This window comes from Manihot esculenta, chromosome 7 (genome assembly GCF_001659605.2).
Source record: "Manihot esculenta cultivar AM560-2 chromosome 7, M.esculenta_v8, whole genome shotgun sequence".
Classification (NCBI taxonomy): domain Eukaryota; kingdom Viridiplantae; phylum Streptophyta; class Magnoliopsida; order Malpighiales; family Euphorbiaceae; genus Manihot; species Manihot esculenta.
The window spans coordinates 31,410,396-31,431,516 of record NC_035167.2 but is presented as its reverse complement, the minus strand read 5'-3'; the positions used below and the strand labels follow the sequence as shown (position 1 = coordinate 31,431,516).

Below are 21,121 nucleotides of genomic sequence, written 5' to 3'. Positions count from 1 at the left end.
TTAATTAGCTTTCACTAACGACTGCAACCTATGGCCTCTTCTTGTGCTATGAAATAATAGTTTATTTTCTTCTGGACAACCCTGATTAGTTTTCATTTGTTTTATATTTTCTCTAATGTTAATTATGATTGAAAGGAAAATAAAAACTCAAATACAGAAAAGAGAAAGGAGGTAATTAGTCTAATTAGATTTTTTTTTTCTATTTATTTTAGAACTTGAATTTGACAAGTAGATTATATTAATTACTAGTTGGTAGTATAGTAGATGGAGGACTATATCTGCTTTTGGATTTAATATGCTGAGGTTTTCGCAAATTCAAAAAATGATTTGGGAAGTGCTTGAGCATTTGATCAACAACTGGCTGAATGAATTTAAAGATTGCTGCAAAAACAATGTTTAGTGGGAAAAAAATCTGTGTGAATACTGTTGTTTCAGGCTGATGACCAATGCCCATGTGCCAAAAGTAGCTCGACCTGCATAGCGTCAAGGGAAGCAAAGCTACGCCCAAATATGGAAGATGTGGTAGAATTTCTGCAGGAATTACAGGACACCAATGACAATGAGAGATTCAAAGATACTGAGGGCCTGTTTGGCATTACGGACATACAGTTGATAAAAACACTTCATTAAAGTACTATTTAGAAAATTTTAAAATACCTGTTGATAACCTCCAGATCTTTCCTAGCTCAGGAATAAGACCGGATCCAAAAGAAGGCCACAGGTCCAAAACCCATCAGATTATACGTTCGAAAGACGGCTCGACTTCACGAGTCTGGGCCAGCGACCCAGGGCAATTCGGGTCAGATACGAGCATAAGCCCAATAGGGGAGTAGGTCTAATCACTCATCAACCCTGTTCGTATGCGTGCCAGGGTGAATTAAATGGCCGCCTGGAGAAGGGCCTAACACGTTCGTACGTACGGGTCTGAAGGACACAGACAGGTAACACTATAAACGTGAGGGGAGGCTCTCTCTCTGGGGGGCTTCTTCTTCCTCTCCTTCCTGGACTCCATTTTTATTTTCTCTCTGCAACCTTTACACAAATATACTATTCTAATCCATAAAATCTGACTTGAGCGTCAGAGGATCTTCACCGGGGCATCCCTTGTAGACCCCTGACCGTTTTTCCTTATTTTGCAGGTTCTTTCATCAAGTAGAACATTGGGAGACCCATTTGATGGACCCATATGGTGGACCAAGAAGAAAGTTGGACCAGGAGGAGGAAAATATTTATCAAATGGCGCCGTCTGTGGGAACGAAGGAGATCTTTTCGTCACCGGAGTTCCTAAATTCACCCATTGAGATCCACATGAAGGTATGAAAGCTTATGCGAAAAGAAAGCTGGAGATTTACAATAACCCAGCTGAATAACCTAGCTGAAAAAAATAAATCTAGCTGGTTCAAGAATATTTTGATAGTCTTTTAGATAGCTTATTTTAATATTTATTGAATTTTATTACTACTAACTTTTTCTTTGAGATTTGACGAAGTGAAACTTCAGATGGTGTATATATTTATTGAAACTGTGAGATCAACAGTACATATGGTGTAAAGGTTGGATGGGCAGGTTTGCTATGAATTAGAGAGGAGGAGTCCGCGAAAAAAGAAAAAAAAAAGGGGCAGGTCGAATGGTTGGAATAGCAAGAGTGGAAGGAGCTCGAGCTGCCAAAGACGCGCCGACCTGAGGAGGAAGTTGCTGGTCTGGTCGAGTTCCAACAAGTGAGGTCGGCGCGACGCTGAAATGGGCCAATAAATAGACGTGATGGTGGCAAAGATGCATCGACCTGATGAGGAAATCGCTGGTCTGGTCGAGCTCCAACAAGTGAGGTCGGCGCGACCATGTAGCAATCCGACCATGTGGGTCGCGCGGAAATGAACAATGTTAGTACTGCTGATTTCATCGCCATTGATCTTGAGATGACCGGCGTCACCAGCTCTCCATGGCGCGAGTCCTTCGAATTCGATGTCCGGAGGACCACTCCCTCATCACCACCCATCTCCTCTCTGAGCAGGCCCCCAAGCAACACCCTCGCCTTGCCCGACATCACTAAGATCTCTCTCCTCTTGTCCTCCGCTGATAAGAACTCTCTTTCGCCTCTCGATCCATCCTCGAGTCTTACGGCCGGGATTCTTAAGAGGGATCAGCTTCACAAGCACTGCACTAGGGTTCCCGCTGTCGTCGCCGCTCTATTTATTTCCGATCATGTTTCTGGGGATCCCACACAGTGGCTTCAGCTCTGCTTTGACCTTGAAAACCTTAAAGCTGTGCGTCGTCAGAAGAACATTAAATTAGTTGTGGTTGTGGTGCACTCATCTTCCGATGATATCAGTGAAGATCGAATAATTGCACTTCGTAAGCGTGCCGAATTGAAGTCCAAATACCTCGTTGTCTTCAACCCTGCCGATTCGTCACAGCTTGAACAATCTCTCAATAAGTTGGGCAACACATTTGCTGGATTAGCAAATACATATTACAGGGATGAAGGGGGAAGGTCATCGGTTTCCTTAGAAAACGGGGACGCGGTTTTTGTCCTGTGGAATCAGAAGAAAACAATTTCCCATAAATACAAAAATTTGCGCGCAGGATTTCGATTTCTATTTTCGATGTGAGTGATCATGTCGTCTTGTACGCCGACCACCTTATGAGGCCGGATCAGGTGCCTCCTGAGCCCTCTGTTGGTCCCTCGTCTTCTGTGCTCAATCAGGAAACCCACGCAGTTGCTTTGGACCAGGAGACCCAGGAAGAAGAGCCTTTGATTCAGGTCGCCGAGTGCGCATTTGCCAAGAAGAGGATTCGGTTAACAACTTGGAGATTCCCTGTGCCTGCACTGGGAGCCTCAAGGACATGGGTGAGCAGACAGTTTTTGGTATTTGCTGAATTACTGGAGACTCGTTCGAAAACGATCCATAGCAATTTTAGTCCAACTTTGGGAACTAGTGAAAGGTCTTTGACTGAGTGGAAATTTCAGCCAGCTTATTACTATCAGGTGAGGAATTTAGTACGACCTTCCTGAAATTTTGACTCTTTAATGCTTCTAATTATTATTATTATTATTTTAAATGCAAATATCTTAGAATATCATGTCTAATTATAAAATTTAAATCTTAGAATAAAATTTTCATGAGTACACAAGTATATGCCCAAAAACATACTAGCTTAGCAGGAAAGTTTCCGTTGCTAGTTAAAAGTAGCATGAATATTCTATTGAAAGGGATTATGTATTTAAACATATTACTTTTGTTAAGTAAAATTTTGAGAAATTTACGCATGCAAATATTGTTTATTGAACTTTTGAATTGCATGAGTTAATATTGTTAGTTAGAACAAATATTCACGTTCATCTGAAATATGAAACTAAGTGACATGTGCGACATATTATTTATTGATGAATATTATTGAATTAACAACGAGCATTCTCGTTATATACGCCTTGTGCAAGCTCTTATTTTGCAGAAAGAATTCTAAATCTTGCCTAAGACCTCAGTTAGGCACAAAACCAACTGAGATGACGAAGCGACAGTAAGGCCAATGAGCCTGAATCTTGCCCAAGACCTCAGTTAGGCACAAAACCAGCTGAGATGACGAAGCGACAGTAAGGCCAATGAGCCTGAATCTTGCCCAAGACCTCAGTTAGGCACAAAACCAGCTGAGATGACGAAGCGACAGTAAGGCCACAGAGCCCGAATCTTACAGAATACCTCAAAGAAGGTACAAGGCTGGCGGATCTCAAAGATCTCCCGGAGCAAAAACGGCCGGCGGGATCACCAAGATCTCCCCGAAGCAAAAACGGCCAGGATCCCATAAGATCTCGTGGAGCAAAAACGGCCGGCGGGATCACCAAGATCTCCCCGGAGCAAAAACGGCCAGGATCCCGTAAGATCTCCTGGAGCAAAAACGGTCGGCGAGGATCTCAAAAAGACCTCCCGGAGCAAAAACGGCCGGCGAGAATCTCAAAAGACCTCTCGGAGCAAAAAACGGCCGGCGAAGATCTCAAAGATCTCCCGGAGCAACAAAGACCAGGATCCTCAGAGGTCTTTCGGTATCACATACTCACAGCAAACAGCGGTATACAACTACAACACGCAAAAACGACTCATAAGAACATAGTTCCGACCTCACATAAAAGATTGAGGCACGGGGCCATAAATGAAAAGCTAAACTCTGACCTCCCAAAGGAGCTCGAGTCACAAGGTAAAGAGACTTTGATCTCGCACAACAGCCAAAAGCGCCAAAGTGCCATGCCGACCTCAAGAAGGTACTGAGGCATAAATGAGCTCGGTACTGGTAAATCCAATAGGCAAACCGAATTAAGGCAAGGCGAATCCTAAGCAAAATGCGTACCAAAATACAGGGTCAAACAGAGAATCAGGGGCAATCATAAGAGGCATCGACCTCGAGAATTGATCGCTAACACTAAACCAACTCAGCTGGCCTAAAGAGAGGTCCAGGCAGCAAAGAGCCCGCAAAACGCTCGAGAGCAGACAAACCATAAACACTCGGGGGCAAAAAACTTAACTAACCGATACATACACGAGAGCCCAACGCTCAGATAAAGAATCAAAGAGACAGGAGCAACATAAAAAGCCAAATAAACCATTCTGAACAACTGAATGGGGCAGTAGAAAGCCCTGACTCATCAGGATACAAAAGAATCGAACCGCAGTATGGTCAAATCCAAAACAGATAGTCCGACCTCTTCAATCTAGGGTCGATCTCCCCCGAAGCTTGGAGGGGCCTCATATTTGGACCGGCAAGGCTACAAGCCTATAAAAGAAAAGTTAAAACCGAACAAACAAGTAGTTAGACTGAAACACAGCCCGAACAAGGCTCGACAAGAAAGCAAGAAATTAAGTCTGACTTCACAAAAGAGCTCGGGGCAGCAAAGTGAGGAAGGTGAAATTCCGAACTCCTGAGCCCGTAGCACAGGCAGCATTACAAGTTATAGGCCTAAAAGCCTAAGCAAAGAACAAAATTCCGAGCTCCTTAATCCGCAGTACAGATGGATTAATGACAAGTAAACAACCAAGCTGAATAAAGCTGAGCATAGAGGACATACCAGAGAGCCGAGCTCCCCACATAAAAAAGCCTGCAAATGCAGAAAAACACGAAAGGCTAAACAAAAGCGAGAGACCCTGCTCACAGTTTGGATTAACTCACAGTAAACAAACACTTAGCAAAGATGACCCCGGGAGAGGAAAACGACAAAAAATCGAGCTCCCTATCCTAGTGGAGCACACAACTCAGACCGCACTAGTCGCCAAAAGGCTACCTCCAGAGGGATAAGATGTCTGAGCTCGTAGCGTGAACAAGATTTAAAATTGTCTAAAATGGGGCAGTCGTGCAAATAAGACATTCCTCTAGGTATTATATATCCGAGCTCGTAGCACTGGCGAGGTCATGAGCTAAAAACAGAAATGCCCTCATGAGAATAAGAAAAATTGCAAGTCAGAAGCTTAATCAGACTCCGAGCTCTTAGCCCAGGTCAGTTCGACTAACAAAGTCCCAGTACAACTAGCCTAGTCCATCAATTAAGTAAAATTGACGAAGTCAGAGGACAGTCTAAGTGAAAAATAATGATGAGGTACATGCCGAGGTGAAATATCATTCGTCATCGAACACACATTTCCATAACGCCATACGTTCAAACATCAAAGTAAAGAGACAAAGAAATAAAAAGGGCAAGTAAAGGACGTTTTGACAAGAGTTGTTCTCGAGCTACACGGTCATTAACGAAACCTAAGTATTTACCTCCTCACCAGTCATGGAATAACTGCTGAGGAGGTAAAGGGGCAATTGATAACCTCCAGATCTTTCCTAGCCCAGAAAGAAGACCGGATCCAAAAGAAGGCCACAGGTCCAAAGCCCATCAGATTATACGCTCGAAAGACGGCTCGACTTCACGAGCCTGGGCCAACGACCCAGGGCAATCCGGGTCAGATACGAGCACAAGCCCAATAGGGGAGTAGGCCTAATCACTCACCAACCCTGTTCGCATGCGTGCCAGGGTGATTAAATGGCCGCCTGGAGAAGGGCCTGACACGTTCGTACGTACGAGCCTGAAGGACACAGACAGGTAACACTATAAACGTGAGGGGAGGCTCTCTCTCTGGGGGGCTTCTTCTTCCTCTCCTTCCTGGACTCCATTTTTATTTTCTCTCTGCAACCTTTACCCAAATATACTACTCTAATCCATAAAATCTGACTTGAGCGTCGGAGGGTCTCCACCGGGGCATCCATGGTAGACCCCTGATCGTTTTTCCTTATTTTGCAGGTCCTTTTATCAAGTAGAACATTGGGAGACCCATTTGATGGATCCATATGGTGGACCAAGAAGAAAGTTAGATCTATCATGGAACAGGAGGAGGAAAATATTTATCACCTGTGAATACTGCAAATCTTCCAAATATGGCAGGACAAAACTTAAACGGAGTTTGCAACTGAGAAATTGGCTGCAGTCTTAATCCATTTCCTTCTAGGTCCATTTATTTCTAAAAAATAACCTATAAAAGAAGAATAAATAAGTAATTATTAATTAAAAAAACAAAGAATAATGGAAAAAGGAAAAGAAATAGTTGGTTAAATAAGTAATTTGGATATAAATAATTTTAAGGGACATTATTTCTTATGAAATTTAATAATTTTGAGAAGATTTAATTTTAATTCAAAATAAATTTTCATAAAAATTTAATATTATATTATTAATTTTGCCGAATACAAGAACTAAAAAAAGTAATTTTTTAAAAAATTCTTTCAGTCATTCCAAATAAAGATTATAGAATACATTTCATTGTAATTTTTCATTTAAATATTATTGGAAAATTGTGGTTAAGATGAAAAGAAATTCAAAATTAACTTAAACATAAAAAAGTGTTCCCCACTAATTCTTCCAAACAAGATCACATTTTTTTAATATATTCGGAAATGAAAGGTAAAAATATATAGGTAATTTTTTAAATTTAGCTATAAAACAGGATTTTTTTTAAAAATTTTTAAGTTAAATTTAGTTTAAATTAATTAATTTAGATAAAAAGATAAAAATATGAAAATGATTTTATATTTTATATTTTTCATTTTTTAAGAAAATTATAGTTTTAATTTTTTATAAAAATAATTAAAATTAAATAAACATATTTGTCTGTTAATAATAAAAATTATTTTTAATTTAAAATTTAAAAAAATCATAACTTCATAATTAAATATAAAATTTATTAAAATATAATTATTTTGCTTGTAAAAATTTTTACCATGTGTTAATAATTTATTTTATAATTTTAAATAAAATGAAATATTGTAAAAGAATTATCATGTTTTTATTCTAAAAGAATTATTCTTTTTAGAAAATAATTATAAATAAAATTTTATTATAAATAAAAAATAAAAAATTACCATAAAAACTGCTTTTTTAAATCTTAGAAATTCTATTTTCAATTTTTTAGAAAATTTCTCAATCTTATTAAAAAAATTATTAATTAATTCATTAATTTTAAAAAATATATCAAAATATGTTAAATATTTTAGTTTTTAATTTTTCAATTCGATTTAATTTTTAACTAAAGATTAAGAATGCTCGCTACAGTATCCGGGAAACCAAATCCCAATAAGCTGGGTTTGACTCTTGTCTCTTTCCCAGACCAAGGAAAGCTCATGTCTCTGCCTTCTTCCGAGTAAGTGAAAAGAAGTTTCCATTCCAACCAGCTAATAAGAAAACATATTTTTTACCATGATTGAAGTTAAGATGATTAAGTTTTTGGCACTTCATATATAAAGCTTTTGTTTTTGGAAATTAAAAAAATTAGTAGTTGTTCCTTTTCGCTTAATTAAGGGTTAAGCTTCTCCACTTGTCCTCAAGCTTCTCTTGGGTCTGGTGATTTTCGAGTAAAGCCTTCAACTTTACCTTCATGTGGTCGTGTTTTAAATCTGGAACTAAAGCTCAGGCTGATCCTCAATTTGGTATGTTTGCAATTTCATACGTTTCTTAGGCTTATGTAATTTCTGCTTTTTATATTGCTAGTTAGTAATTCATGCAACATGATTACCTTTGACTTCGTGTTTACTTCATTGAATTTTGTTCTGTTTGTTCTTTAAGAAAATGGTGAAATAATTTACCATTATTCTCAAACTGTAGAAGATGATAGGATACCAGCATAGACTTCGTTGTTCTTTCTTTTTGGGTACAGAGCATAAAGAGAAGAAAAAGAAAGCGTTAGGAACGAAAACTCACAGCACCTGCTCTCTAACAAATAAAGTTCTCATACCTATCTCATCTTCTGATAAACTAAGCTCCAGTTCAAGGGAAGGAGAGGACAGGATAAATAAACTATATAAAAAGTAGTTTGAGATTTTTCTTAATAATATATGATATTTGTAAAGGGTTTTTCCAGAATGCTGGGGAGGCATTAGGGCACTACTTGGTCCCGAGGATCCACCACCGATGCACCAGTCACCACTAACGTTTTGGGCCTTTATCTCTTCACAGACTATTAGGGTATACTTGTACATAAACTTATTTGTTCTTAATCATGTATATTATGTCTGTGTATGTAATTGATATCTATAGAGGTGAACCATGAATGTGTTGGCAAAGGCGGGAATGATACAAGCAAGTATAGCAGCAAAGTCTCATCAGCCACAATTTATTCTGTTCCCCGAACAGATGGTGAAATCTTACCATCACCCAATTTGGAGAGCTTTGACTATAGTGAACTAAAAGAAGCCACTTGTAACTTTTGCCTAGATTTTCTGTTGGGAGAAGATGGTTTTGGTTTGGTCTTTAAAGGGTGGATTGATGAGCATTCATTGAAGCATGTGAGGCCTGAGACTGGCATGCCTATTGCTGTAAAGAGGCTTGACCAAAGGGGTAGCCGAGGTCAACAAGAATGGTTGGTGAGTATCTGTATTCTATCATTGAGCATATGCACGTGTTTCTATAGCTTTCGATCATTTCTCTGTAGAACCCTTAAGCTCTGTGCCTTTGAGGGTTAGTATCTGTATTACATTTTTAAATAGTTCAAATGTATTATGCGACGTCTTCAAAGTTTAGGGTGCCACAATGTTTTCTTAGTAATTTCAGGTTTTTCATCTTTACATGGGTTATATTTAAAAATAGCATCACTGATAACTTCTGTAATACTTTTTGGACAACAGGCAGAAATCAAATACATGGGGCAACTACATCATCCAAATCTTGTGAAATTGATCGGTTACTGCTTAGAGGATGACCTCCGGCTTCTAGTGTATGAGTTTGTGCCCAATGGCAACTTGGAAAATCATCTATTTGGAAGTAAGTGATATGTTTCTCCATTTTGGTTTCAGCCTTCTGAGTGAAGGTGCATGTTTTCATGTAACCTCAATCGTGTATTTGGAGGAGCAGGGGATTCTCACTTTCAACCATTCTCTTGGGATCTCTTTATGAAAGTTTCCCTTGGTGCTGCTAAGGCTCTAGCCTTTCTTCATTACAAGGCAGATGTAATATACAGAAACTTTAAGACTTCTAATATCCTGCTTGATTCGGTATGTGAAAATTTTTCTATAGCTAACTTTGGATTTTGTGGTGGTTACAACTTACAGTACTATCAACTATCTGACATTTTCTTTCTCTGTAAAAATTACAGAATTATAATCCCAAGCTCACTGATTTAGGCTTGGCCAAGGATGGGCCGATTGGTTGTAATACCCATGTCTCAACAAGGGTCTTGGGTACCGAAGGCTATGCTGCTCCAGAATATATCAGAACAGGTATATAGTCTTTGCTCTCTCTCTCTGTATATATTTGTGTATATAAGAAATGTGAATTATGTTTTTCGTACATGCATCTCACTCCATTCCTTCTAATGCAAGGTCATCTTACTGCAAAAAACGATGTATACAGTTTCGGGGTTGTTCTCCTGGAAATGTTATCTGGCAGGCGAGCTATAGATAGAAACAAGCCATCGGAAGAGCAAATGTTAGCCCCACACGCGAAGAGAACGATCAACATGCGCAAATTTTCCCAAGTTTTGCATCCTTCTATTTTAGGCCAATACCCAAAAAGCAGCGTACTAAAAGTAGCTCAACTCGCATCTCAATGCGTCTCAGATGAACCAAATTTTCGGCCAAATATGAAAGATGTAGTAGAAGTTTTAGAAGAACTTCAGAAATCCAATGACAATGAGAGATGCAAAAGCTCTAAACATTGTAAATGAAGCAGTGGTTCTAAATATGGCAGAAAAAAACTCAGATGAGTATTGCAATTGGAGAGCTGTCAGATGTGTGAGGAAACATCTGCTTTGTTTCTGTTCATATGTTAAGTAGAAAAGAGAGCATTTGATACCATTTGCAGCATTTTATATTGATCTGGAGAATTAAGATGCTTCTATACTTCATAAATAGAAGTTTTGCCATGTTGCTAGAACCAGTGATAGATTATGGATCAGTTAAATGTATCATTGATTTTGTGCAAATTTATTAGTTAATTTTTTTGTTTTAAAAAATATATTAAAATATTTATGAAGTTTTTAAAAAATTTATTAATCTATCTTTTTATTAATTTTAACAATTAAATATTATAAAAAATTTAAAATATTTTTATTAATTATAGATATTTTTATAAAATTGAGTACAATGACTTAATAAACTTTTCTCTTTAATATTTTATAAATATTTTAAGATAAACTGCAATTTAGTCCCTCTGATTTAGTAAAATACAATTTTTCATCCCTCTATTTTAAAAAACCTTCAATTTAATCATTCACATTTAAAAAAACTACAAAATTGTCTCTACCGTCAAATTTTCAGTTAACCTTCCATTTTTTTTAATAAAAATGACTAAACTATCCTTTTCTCCTCATCCTTCTCCTTCTTTTCCCGATCATCTTCTTCCTTTTCTCCTCATCTTCCTCCTCCTCCTCCTCCTCCTCCTCCTTCTTCTTTTTCTTCTTCTCCTTTTCCTTCTTTTCCCGATCCTTTCTCCTCCTTCTCCTTCTCCTCCTCCTCCCGATTCTCTTCTTCCTTTTCTCCTCATCCTTCTCGGCAGCTGAAAGACACGTGATAAGCATGTTGAATCTTGGGACTTTGACCAAATTCTCCAGATACTTGACAGCCAAATTTATATCATCACTGCCAAAAGATTAAAACCGAAGAGAGCAGAGGATTTCAACAAGCTTGAACAGAAAACCCATTTATTCCCAAAATTAATCACAGGAAAAAAAACTACTTACACGAAAAAAGAGGCAACACACTTAATGATGTCAATTAGAATAGAAGCCGTCAATGCATTTTTGAATATCTGTGGTAAGGCACTTGGAGATGTAGCCTAAGCACCAGGTATCAATATTCTTCTGGTTTTGTGTGCTCATGATGATGGGTATTATATATATGGAGTTACATTGTTTAATGATGTCAACTGAAAGTTCTTTGATATGGTTACCAACTCAAACCATATTGATTACATTCTCGAGGAAAATGCACTTGGGAGGAGGGAGGTGGTTATGGGTATATTTGTTGAATGATCTTCATGAAAATCTTGAGCTTTGTGTTATCTATTTTATTTCTTTTCTGAATTGAAATACAAGTATTTTGTTAGTTCTGATGCCTACTTCTTTAAGTTAGCACCGATATTCTTCCGGTTTGGAAATTTGCAATTTGTGGAATTATTGCTAGCATATCATGTAATAAGAATGAGTTTCATAGTTTGGATTGGATAAATACTTCCAACTTTGCTTCTTATGGTGGAACTATAATTGATTTTAATTTGATTTATATGCATACCTTTATGCCTTATGGTTTCTCAATTCTGTAATGTATTCAAAGAACACTTCAGTTCCTCCAAGGTTCTTAGGAATTCCATACTTATTGTAACGACCCGGAAACCGGACCGCTATCGGCGCTAGGATCCAGATCGACTTAAGATCGCCGGGACCCGTAGCAAGCCTAACATGCAACCTGTATACCTGATAAAATCCCATACATGATCATACCTTTACATAAAAACTTTAAACTTTTCCATATACCAAGCCTGTCTCACATACATTATACCTGTAACATATAAACCCCATACTAGAGCCCTCATCAAATGCTCTAGTTGGGTCAACATCTCATAAGACAAGCTTGGTTCAACATCAACATCATTAAAACATTAATAAAAACATATCATGTATAAAAGGGATTATAACAGACCGTAGGACTAAGCACAATACTATACTCAAATCTTTACATTACCTTACACTTTATGATATCTTTTTACAAATCATGTTCACACTACACTATTACATAGACCAAACCTTCACTCTCGAAGACTCCCCAGTCTATCCTGAACCTGCAAGCCTGGGGGTTAAGGGAGGGGGGTGAGCTAGAAAGCCCAGTGAGCAGAACAATAAAACAATATATAAAACATGCTTCATGGAATGCATCACAACACAATTAATTCACATCATGGATGGATTGACCCAAAATTCCCTCTACTTTGTGCTCGACCCTCGAAGGAGCTCCTCAGGACTTCTGTTGTAATACCCGGCTAGAGTCCGGCGTCGGAATTCTACTTTTCGGTGGCGTCCGGGATGTCGGAAGTCTCTAGCAGGGTTCGATTGATGTTTTTCTAACATGTTTTACTATGTTTCATCATTTTCAAACATAAGGAACTGAGTTTTTGAGTGAAATGAACCAAGGCAGAAAAGCCAGGTTCGGCCGCCGAAGTTGAGGTTCGGCCGCCGAAGTTGAGGTTCGGCCGCCGAACATGCATGGCTTTCAGTTTCACGTGTGGCCGCCGAAGGTGGTCTGGCCAGCCACCTATAAATGGCCCTCAGTCGGTTGAAGCGGTAAGAGCACCGTTTCTTTTGTCTTCTGAGGTGAGACCCTGTCCTTTGTGAGTGTTCTTTCATGTTTTCATTAAATCTTGCAAAGATTTGATTAGTTTTTATGGTATTTGAAGGTTTTAAGCTAAAACCTTAAAGTTGTGAAGTTTGGAGAGTTTGAAGGAGAGTTGCTCCAAAACTCCACGTGAGGATCGTTCATCTTCTTGGTTTCAAGAGGTAAGTGAAGATCCTGAACTTGTTTTTATGTTTTCTGAAGGTTTTATGGGGTTTATGGAGAGAGTTGCATGAATAGGTTAAAAAGAGAGGTTTTGATGATTTTGTGCATAGAGCTTGTTTCTGTGTTGTTTGTGTTGTATGTTTAGGGTGTTTAGGTAGTTTTTGACCCCTTTGAGCATATACATGAGTATATGCAAGTTGAGAAAGTGTGGTGTGAAGTTGGAGAGGAGTTTGGTGCATTTGGCGAGAGGCAGGGCAAGTTTCTGCCCTGCTGATGAACTCAGGTTCGGCAGCCGAAAGAACATTCGGCCGCCGAACCTCTGAGGTAGTGAGAGGAGGTGGCTTCGGCTGCCCAAACTTGCCCCCGAGCTTTTGGACTTTCGGCTCTGGAGGGAAGTTCGGCCGCCGAAGGTGCCGCCGAAGGTTAGAGACTTTCGTCTCTGGAGTGCCTTTTGGCCTCCGAAACTTGCCCCCGAAAGGGTTCGGCAGCCGAAAGTGGAAGTTCGACCGCCGAAGGTGCTTGAGTTTCGTCTCTGGAGAGGACTTTCGGCCGCCGAACCTGCCGCCGAAAGTGTCCTGTCCAGCTTTCCTTTGCATGGATGTTAGCGTGAGTTTAAGGGGATTCTTGGGGAGTTTCATAGAGTTGTTCATAAGCTAGTTTGGTCCCTCATTTGAGTCCATCTGTATAGGTACAGACCAGAGGAACCAGAGAGAGCAGCAGTGAGTACTGCTCCAGAGTGTTCAGAGCCTGCAGAGTCAGTCAGTCCAGAGCCAGAGGTGAGTGGAACTAAACTTAATACTGTTAATTGAAACATAACCGGTTTTCAGCATAGTTCATGCATCATGAGTATACAGCAGGTTGTTTGCATTAGTATCCACGAATATGTTGCATTGCATAATTATTTGGTGATGTGAGTGAATGCTGAATGATCCAATGGTCTCAGACAGGAAGTCCAGGAGCCTTTGACTACGCCCTGGCAGGTATAGTAAAGACCAGGAGCCTTTGACTACGCCCTGGCAGTTATAGTAAAGACCAGGAGCCTTTGACTACGCCCTGGCAATGGTAAGTACAGAGGTGTTATATACACATATACATATATGACAGGAAGACCAGGTGCTTGATTCTACGCCTTGGCACAGAGTTACTGGGACTATGTGGTGACAGGTTTACTCTTGATGTGGTTTGTCTGTGTTATGACGCATTCCATGAGATCATATTTTAATGAGATGTTTTCCTGTTCTACTCACTGGGCTATAGAGCTCATCCCACTCCCTTAACCCCAGTTTTGCAGGTTCAGTGTACAGTATAGAGAGGAGAACAACAGAATGCCAAAAGAGTAAAGAATAAAGAGCCTTGTAATAGCTTAGAGTGGACATGTATTATGTAAAAGATGTAATAGTTGTGTATACAGTTAGAGATGTGCTTGACTTAGTGATGTTGTTCATAACATGATCTGTATATGTATATCTGTTTACTGTATGTGAAAAACCAGGCTTAACAGGTATGAGTTAACCCAGCTAGAGCAAGCTCTAGTCAGGGGTACAGAGTACAGAGTACAGAGTACAGAGTACAGAGATAGTGCATGCACAGGTTAAGCCTTGGTTCAGAGCAAAGAGTTTTTATTTTCACAGAAAATATATGATCATGTATGAGTTTTACAGGTACACAGAGAGTAGAGCAGGCTTGCTACGGGTTCTGGCGGCCTTAAGCCGACCTGAATCCTAGCGCCGGTGACGGTCCATTTTGGGGTCGTTACAGATTGGTATCAGAGCCCTAGGTTCACATGATCGGACCTATAGAGACAGTGTTGGGCTCATTCAGGTTAGAGTGGTCAAGCACAATAGGAAATCATGTCCACTAGGATAGGGTTTTGAGTCCTATCTATGATATACCATGAGTTATGCATGTGCTTTATTGATGTTTATGTGCTAAAGTGCTATCTTCTGTGTTGTTTTCCAGAAAGTAAAGATGAGAGGAACTCGTCGATCAGCTCGATTGACTGGAGTCCCACCAGAGAGTGAGAGACCAATTGCTCGTCCTCCTGCATTGCCAAGGGCAAGGTCTCAGAGATCTAGCAGGGAAGGTACATCAATAGACCCTAGAAGGTCTATAGACGAGAGCAGAAGGGGAACAGCGAGAGGAGAAAGATCAGAGGAAAGGAGGGAGGCAATGGAGATTGATCGGTCTAGAGATGACAGTATGGGTATAGGCAGATTTGAGGAAGGTATGGGAGAGTCGTAGGGAGGCGCTCAGGCCTCAGGGTATGGATATCCAGCCTTTCCGCAGGACCCAGAGTATCCGATGGGAGGTATGTCGGAGTACTCTAGTTTTGTCCCATATCCTCCTTACATGCCATATATGCCTTATCCTCCTTACTATCCACCATATCCTATGTATCCACCTTCCCCTACCCATCCAAGTGCAGCACACCCAGAGCTAAATGACCCAGTACCACCACCACCAGAACCAGTAGCTCCTGTTGTTGACAGACATCAACCTAGCTCATCTGGAGGTAAAGTGCAAATAACGGAGTACTTAAAATTGGATGCTCCTAAATACAACACGGGAGATGATCCATTTGAATACCTCAGATCAGTTAGGATGATAACTAGTGAATTGGGAGCTGATGATAGTAGGGCCATTGAGATGGCAGGATTTACACTTAAATGCAAGAAGGCCAGAGAATGGTTCAAGAATTATGTGGAACCCAGGATGACCAGTATGTCTTGGGGAGAGTTCGCCAATGAGTTTGCAGGGTGGGCTTTTCCTGACAGTTCTAGGGAGATGAAAGTCATAGAGTTTGAACAGTTGAGACAAACAGATGAGATGAGTGTTGATGAATTCACAGATAAGTTCCTGGATTTGCTTCAGTACGTGGGTCAAGCCTATGATACTGATCAGAAGAAGGCAAGGAGATATGACTGCATCCCAGGTATTCTTCCTTGATTCTTCCAGCAGAAAAGGAGAGTTTCCACACGATAGTGGACGCAGCCAGGAAAATGGAAGCTAGTGCCAATATGCAGAAACAGTCAAAGGCACAGGCTTCGGGTTCGAAGGCCCCCAGTTCAGGTACTTCAGGCAGCAAGAGATGGGATAGAGCAAAAGGAACAAAGAGTAAGTTCTGGAATAAAGTCAAGTCAGGTCTGGAATAGGTAGTGGCTCAAGCTCTGGCACAGCTCCAGTATGTAGAAGATGTGGAAAACCACATGGAGGAGTTTGTCGGTTGGGATCTACAGCTTGTTTTAGATGTGGACAGGAAGGGCATATTGCTCGGGATTGTCCTCAGGTGACTTTTGCACCATCCCAGCAGATGAGTTCAGGCAGTGTGGTACAGCCAGTTGTTCGGCCAGCAGCTCCAGTCATGCCTCAGAGTAGTGGCAGAGGTAGAGGGAGAGGGACAGCCTCTACTTCAGCAGCATGTTCGCGAGGTGGACATCCGGTAGCTCCAGCACGGATTTTCACTGTGACACAGGAGGAGGCTAACACGTCGAACACAGTGGTGTCAGGTAATCTCATCATTGGGTGTTCAGATGTGTATGCTTTGATGGACCCCGGTGCTTCTCATTCCTTTATTGCTTCGAGAGCCATAGAGAGATTGGGTTTGATCAGTTCTGAGTTAGAGTATCCTCTCTGGGTCAGTGGACCTAAATGTGACCCATCAGTGGCAGTGTCAGTCTGTCGTTTCAGTCCAGTGTTCATAGAGGGTAGATGCCTTCCAGCTGACCTTGTGGTTTTAGACTTGACAGATTTTGATGTCATTCTAGGGATGGATTGGCTATCTGCATATAATGCGACTTTGGACTGTAGAGAGAAGATAGTTAGTCTCAGAGACCAGGATGGGTCAGAGTGTGTCTTCAGAGGAGACAAGAGAGGTACACCCAGAGGTATGATTTCAGCCCTTCAGGCTCGTCGTTTGCTTAGGAGGGGTTGTCAGGGGTTTCTAGCTCATGTGAGAGAGCTAGACAGTCAGGTTAGGGAACCAGCCACAGTACCAGTAGTCCGAGAGTTTCTCGATGTGTTCCCAGACGAACTTCCAGGACTACCACCTGGTAGGGAGATAGAGTTTGAAATAGAATTACTGTCTGATACCAGACCTATCTTTATTCCTCCCTACAGGATGGCGCCAACAGAGTTAAAAGAGTTGAAAGACCAGTTACAGGACTTGGTAGATAAGGGTTTCATCCGCCCTAGTACCTCACCTTGGGGTGCTCCAGTGCTTTTTGTTAGAAAGAAGGATGGATCCCTCAGACTTTGTATCGACTACAGACAGTTGAACAAGGTCACTACCAAGAATAGGTATCCTCTACCTAGGATTGATGATCTATTTGACCAGCTAGCTGGAGCAGGTTGTTTCTCGAAAATAGATCTGAGATCCGGGTATCATTAGTTGAAAGTCAGAGAGGCAGATGTGCCAAAGACAGCTTTCAGGACCAGATATGGGCATTATGAGTTCTTAGTAATGCCGTTCGGGTTGACTAACGCCCCTGCAGCATTCATGGATCTCATGAACAGAGTTTTCAGTGAGTTTCTGGATCACTTTGTCATTGTTTTCATCGATGATATTTTAGTGTATTCCAGAGATGCAGAGGAGCATGCCCAGCATCTGAGGATAGTGCTGCAGACACTGAGAGAGCATGGTTTATATGCCAAGTTCTCGAAGTGTGAGTTTTGGTTGAGGAGCATTTCCTTCTTGGGACATGTGGTATCAGCAGAGGGTATTGAGGTAGACCCCAAGAAGATAGAGGCTGCAGCTAACTGGCCCAGACCCACTACAGTGACTGAGATTAAAAGCTTTCTGAGACTGGCAGGTTACTACAGGAGGTTCGTTCAGAACTTCTCAAAGATAGCAGCTCCTATGACCAAACTGACTCAGAAGAACCAGAAGTTTGTTTGGTCAGACCAGTGTGAAGAGAGCTTTGAGGAGCTCAAGAGGAGATTGACCACAGCACCAGTGTTAGCTCTGCCTGTCAGTAATGAGGATTTCACAGTGTTCTGTGATGCATCTCGAGTGGGATTGGGCTGTGTTTTGATGCAGAGTGATAGGGTAATAGCTTATGCTTCGAGACAGTTGAAGAAGCACGAGTTGAATTACCCTACCCATGACCTAGAGATGGCAGCAGTTATTTTTGCACTCAAGATGTGGCGGCATTACCTCTACGGGGTTAAATGCGAGATCTTCACCGATCATAAGAGTTTACAGTACATCTTGAGTCAGAGAGAGCTGAATTTGAGGCAGAGAAGATGGGTCGAATTGCTCAGTGATTATGATTGTAAGATCCAGTATCATCCGGGTAAGGCGAATGTTGTGGCAGACGCCCTCAGCCGGAAGTCACTAGGCAGTTTATCCCATATAGCAGCAGAGCGAAGACCAGTCGTGATGGAGCTTTATAAGCTCTTAGAAGAGGGGTTACAGCTAGAGTTGTCTGGTACAGGTGCGTTGATAGCACATATGAGAGTGACACCTGTGTTTCTGGAGCAGATAGCTCAGAGACAGCATGAGGACCCAGAGTTGATGAAAATTGCCAGGACTGTTCAGTCAGGCAACAGTGCAGAGTTTAGAGTTGACAGCAAAGGGATCCTCCGTTATGGAAGTCGACTTTGTGTACCAGATAGGAGCAGTGTAAAGGAAGACATTATGAGGGAAGCTCATAATGCGAGATATAGTGTTCACCCAGGAGCCACCAAGATGTATCAGGATTTAAAGCGGGTATATTGGTGGCCAGCCATGAAGAAAGAAGTGGCGCAGTTTGTGACAGCCTGTGAGGTTTGCTAGAGGGTGAAACTAGAACATCAGAAACCAGCCGGAATGCTTAACCCATTACCGATTCCAGAATGGAAATGGGAGAACATAGCCATGGATTTTGTAGTGGGTTTACCAGCAACGTCCAACATGATAGACTCTATATGGGTGATTGTGGACAGACTCACGAAATCTGCTCATTTTCTTCCAGTTCGGAGTAACTATTCTGTGGATAAGTTGGCATAGGTCTATCTGGATGAAATAGTGAGATTACATGGTGTTCCAGTGTCTATAGTTTCAGACAGAGGACCTCAGTTTACCTCCAGATTTTGGCAAAGTCTGCAGAGTGCGATGGGCACGAGGTTAGATTTTAGTACTGTTTTCCACCCACAGACTGATGGACAGTCAGAAAGGACCATCTAGACCATAGAGGATATGCTTCGACTGTGTGTGTTAGACTTTGGCAGTTCTTGGCGGCAGCATCTACCTTTGGTGGAGTTTGCCTACAATAACAGCCATCATGCTAGCATAGGGATGGCTCCTTATGAAGCTTTGTATGGGAGGAAGTGCAGATCCCCTGTTTGCTGGGAAGAGATAGGAGAGAAGGCTCTTACAGGGCCAGAGTTAGTAGAGATTACCAGTAGAGTGGTGCCCATGATAAGAGAGAGAATCAGAACAGCGCAGAGTAGACAGAAAAGTTATGCAGACGTTCGCAGGAAGCAGTTAGAGTTCCAAGAGGGTAATTGGGTATTGCTTAAAGTGTCTCCCATGAAAGGAGTGGTTCGTTTTGGGAAGAAGGGTAAATTAGCTCCACGGTACATTGGACCCTTTGAGATTTTGCAGAGGATCAGAAATGTGTCGTATAAGCTGGATTTACCTGCTTCTATGGAGAGAATTCACCCGGTATTTCATGTTTCTATGCTCCGACAGTTTGTGTCAGATCCAAATCAGGTTCTGAGTGAGCCTGAGGTGGAGATTCTTACAGATCTCACCTATATAGAGCAGCCAGTGCGGATTCTGGACACACAGATCAGACAGCTAAGGAACAAAGAGATCCCAATGGTGAAAGTTCTGTGGAACCACCATAATCTAAAAGAGTGCACCTGGGAGACGCGGGAGTCGATGCTCCAGCAGTATCCATATTTGTTTTGAGGTTAGTTTCCTCCTTTTTTATGTGTTACTTGTTTGTTTTAGGATATTCAAGGACGAATGTTCTTAAGGGGGGGGAGAATGTAATACCCGGCTAGAGTCCGGCGTTGGAATTCTACTTTCCGGTGGCGTCCGGGATGTCGGAAGTCTCTAGCAGGGTTCGATTGATGTTTTTCTAACATGTTTTACTATGTTTCATCATTTTCAAACATAAGGAACTGAGTTTTTGAGTGAAATGAACCAAGGCAGAAAAGCCAGGTTCGGCCGCCGAAGTTGAGGTTTGGCCGCCGAACATGCATGGCTTTCGGTTTCACATGTGGCCGCCGAAGGTGGTCTGGCCAGCCACCTATAAATGGCCCTCAGTCGGTTGAAGCGTAAGAGCACCGTTTCTTTTGTCTTCTGAGGTGAGACCCTGTCCTTTGTGAGTGTTCTTTCATGTTTTCATTAAATCTTGCAAAGATTTGATTAGTTTTTATGGTATTTGAAGGTTTTAAGCTAAAAACTTAAAGTTGTGAAGTTTGGAGAGTTTGAAGGAGAGTTACTCCAAAACTCCACGTGAGGATCGTTCATCTTCTTGGTTTCAAGAGGTAAGTGAAGATCCTGAGCTTGTTTTTATGTTTTCTGAAGGTTTTATGGGGTTTATGGAGAGAGTTGCATGAATAGGTTAAAAAGAGAGGTTTTGATGATTTTGTGCATAGAGCTTGTTTCTGTGTTGTTTGTGTTGTATGTTTGGGGTGTTTAGGTAGTTTTTGACCCCTTTGAGCATATACATGAGTATATGCAAGTTGAGAAAGTGTGGTGTGAAGTTGGAGAGGAGTTTGGTGCATTTGGCGAGAGGCAGGGCAAGTTTCTGCCCTGCTGATGAACTCAGGTTCGGCAGCCGAAAGAACATTCGGCCGCCGAACCTCTGAGGTAGTGAGAGGAGGTGGCTTAGGCTGCCCAAACTTGCCCCCGAGCTTTTGGACTTTCGGCTCTGGAGGGAAGTTCGGCCGCCGAAAGTGTCGCCGAAGGTTAGAGACTTTCGTCTCTGGAGTGCCTTTTGGCCTCCGAAACTTGCCCCCGAAAGGGTTCGGCAGCCGAAAGTGGAAGTTCGGCAGCCGAAAGTGGAAGTTCGGCCGCCGAAGGTGCTTGAGTTTCGTCTCTGGAGAGGACTTTCGGCCGCCGAACCTGCCGCCGAAAGTGTCCTGTCCAGCTTTCCTTTGCATGGATGTTAGCGTGAGTTTAAGG

General features: G+C 41.5%; 2 protein-coding genes across 5 annotated transcripts in view; both read left to right on the top strand.

The window, feature by feature from the left end:
• Positions 1-40: 40 nt before the first annotated feature.
• LOC110618816 lies at positions 41-3,465 on the top strand. The gene is made up of 2 exons (XM_021762070.2): positions 41-941; positions 1,140-3,465. The coding sequence occupies exon 2, from the start codon at positions 1,872-1,874 to the stop codon at positions 2,607-2,609; it is 738 nt and encodes a 245-aa protein (XP_021617762.1). The 5' UTR covers positions 41-941; positions 1,140-1,871; the 3' UTR covers positions 2,610-3,465.
• A 4,053-nt stretch (positions 3,466-7,518) lies between these two features.
• The window catches only part of LOC110618814 (probable serine/threonine-protein kinase PBL9), a 24,793-nt gene continuing 11,190 nt past the window's right edge, over positions 7,519-21,121 (top strand). The window contains exons 1-6 of one of the 4 annotated variants that reach the window (XM_021762067.2): positions 7,675-7,950; positions 8,558-8,883; positions 9,145-9,280; positions 9,371-9,510; positions 9,612-9,735; positions 9,838-10,438. In XM_021762067.2, the coding sequence (XP_021617759.1) occupies positions 7,899-7,950; positions 8,558-8,883; positions 9,145-9,280; positions 9,371-9,510; positions 9,612-9,735; positions 9,838-10,181 (1,122 nt within the window). In that variant the 5' untranslated portion in view covers positions 7,675-7,898 and the 3' untranslated portion in view covers positions 10,182-10,438. The other 3 variants (XM_021762066.2, XM_021762062.2, XM_021762061.2) reach the window with 3 other exon arrangements.

What these genes read in the sequence shown, in the direction of transcription:
- LOC110618816 (XM_021762070.2), top strand. Translation starts at nt 1,872, where the DNA reads ATGAACAATGTTAGTACTGCTGATTTCATCGCCATTGATCTTGAGATG.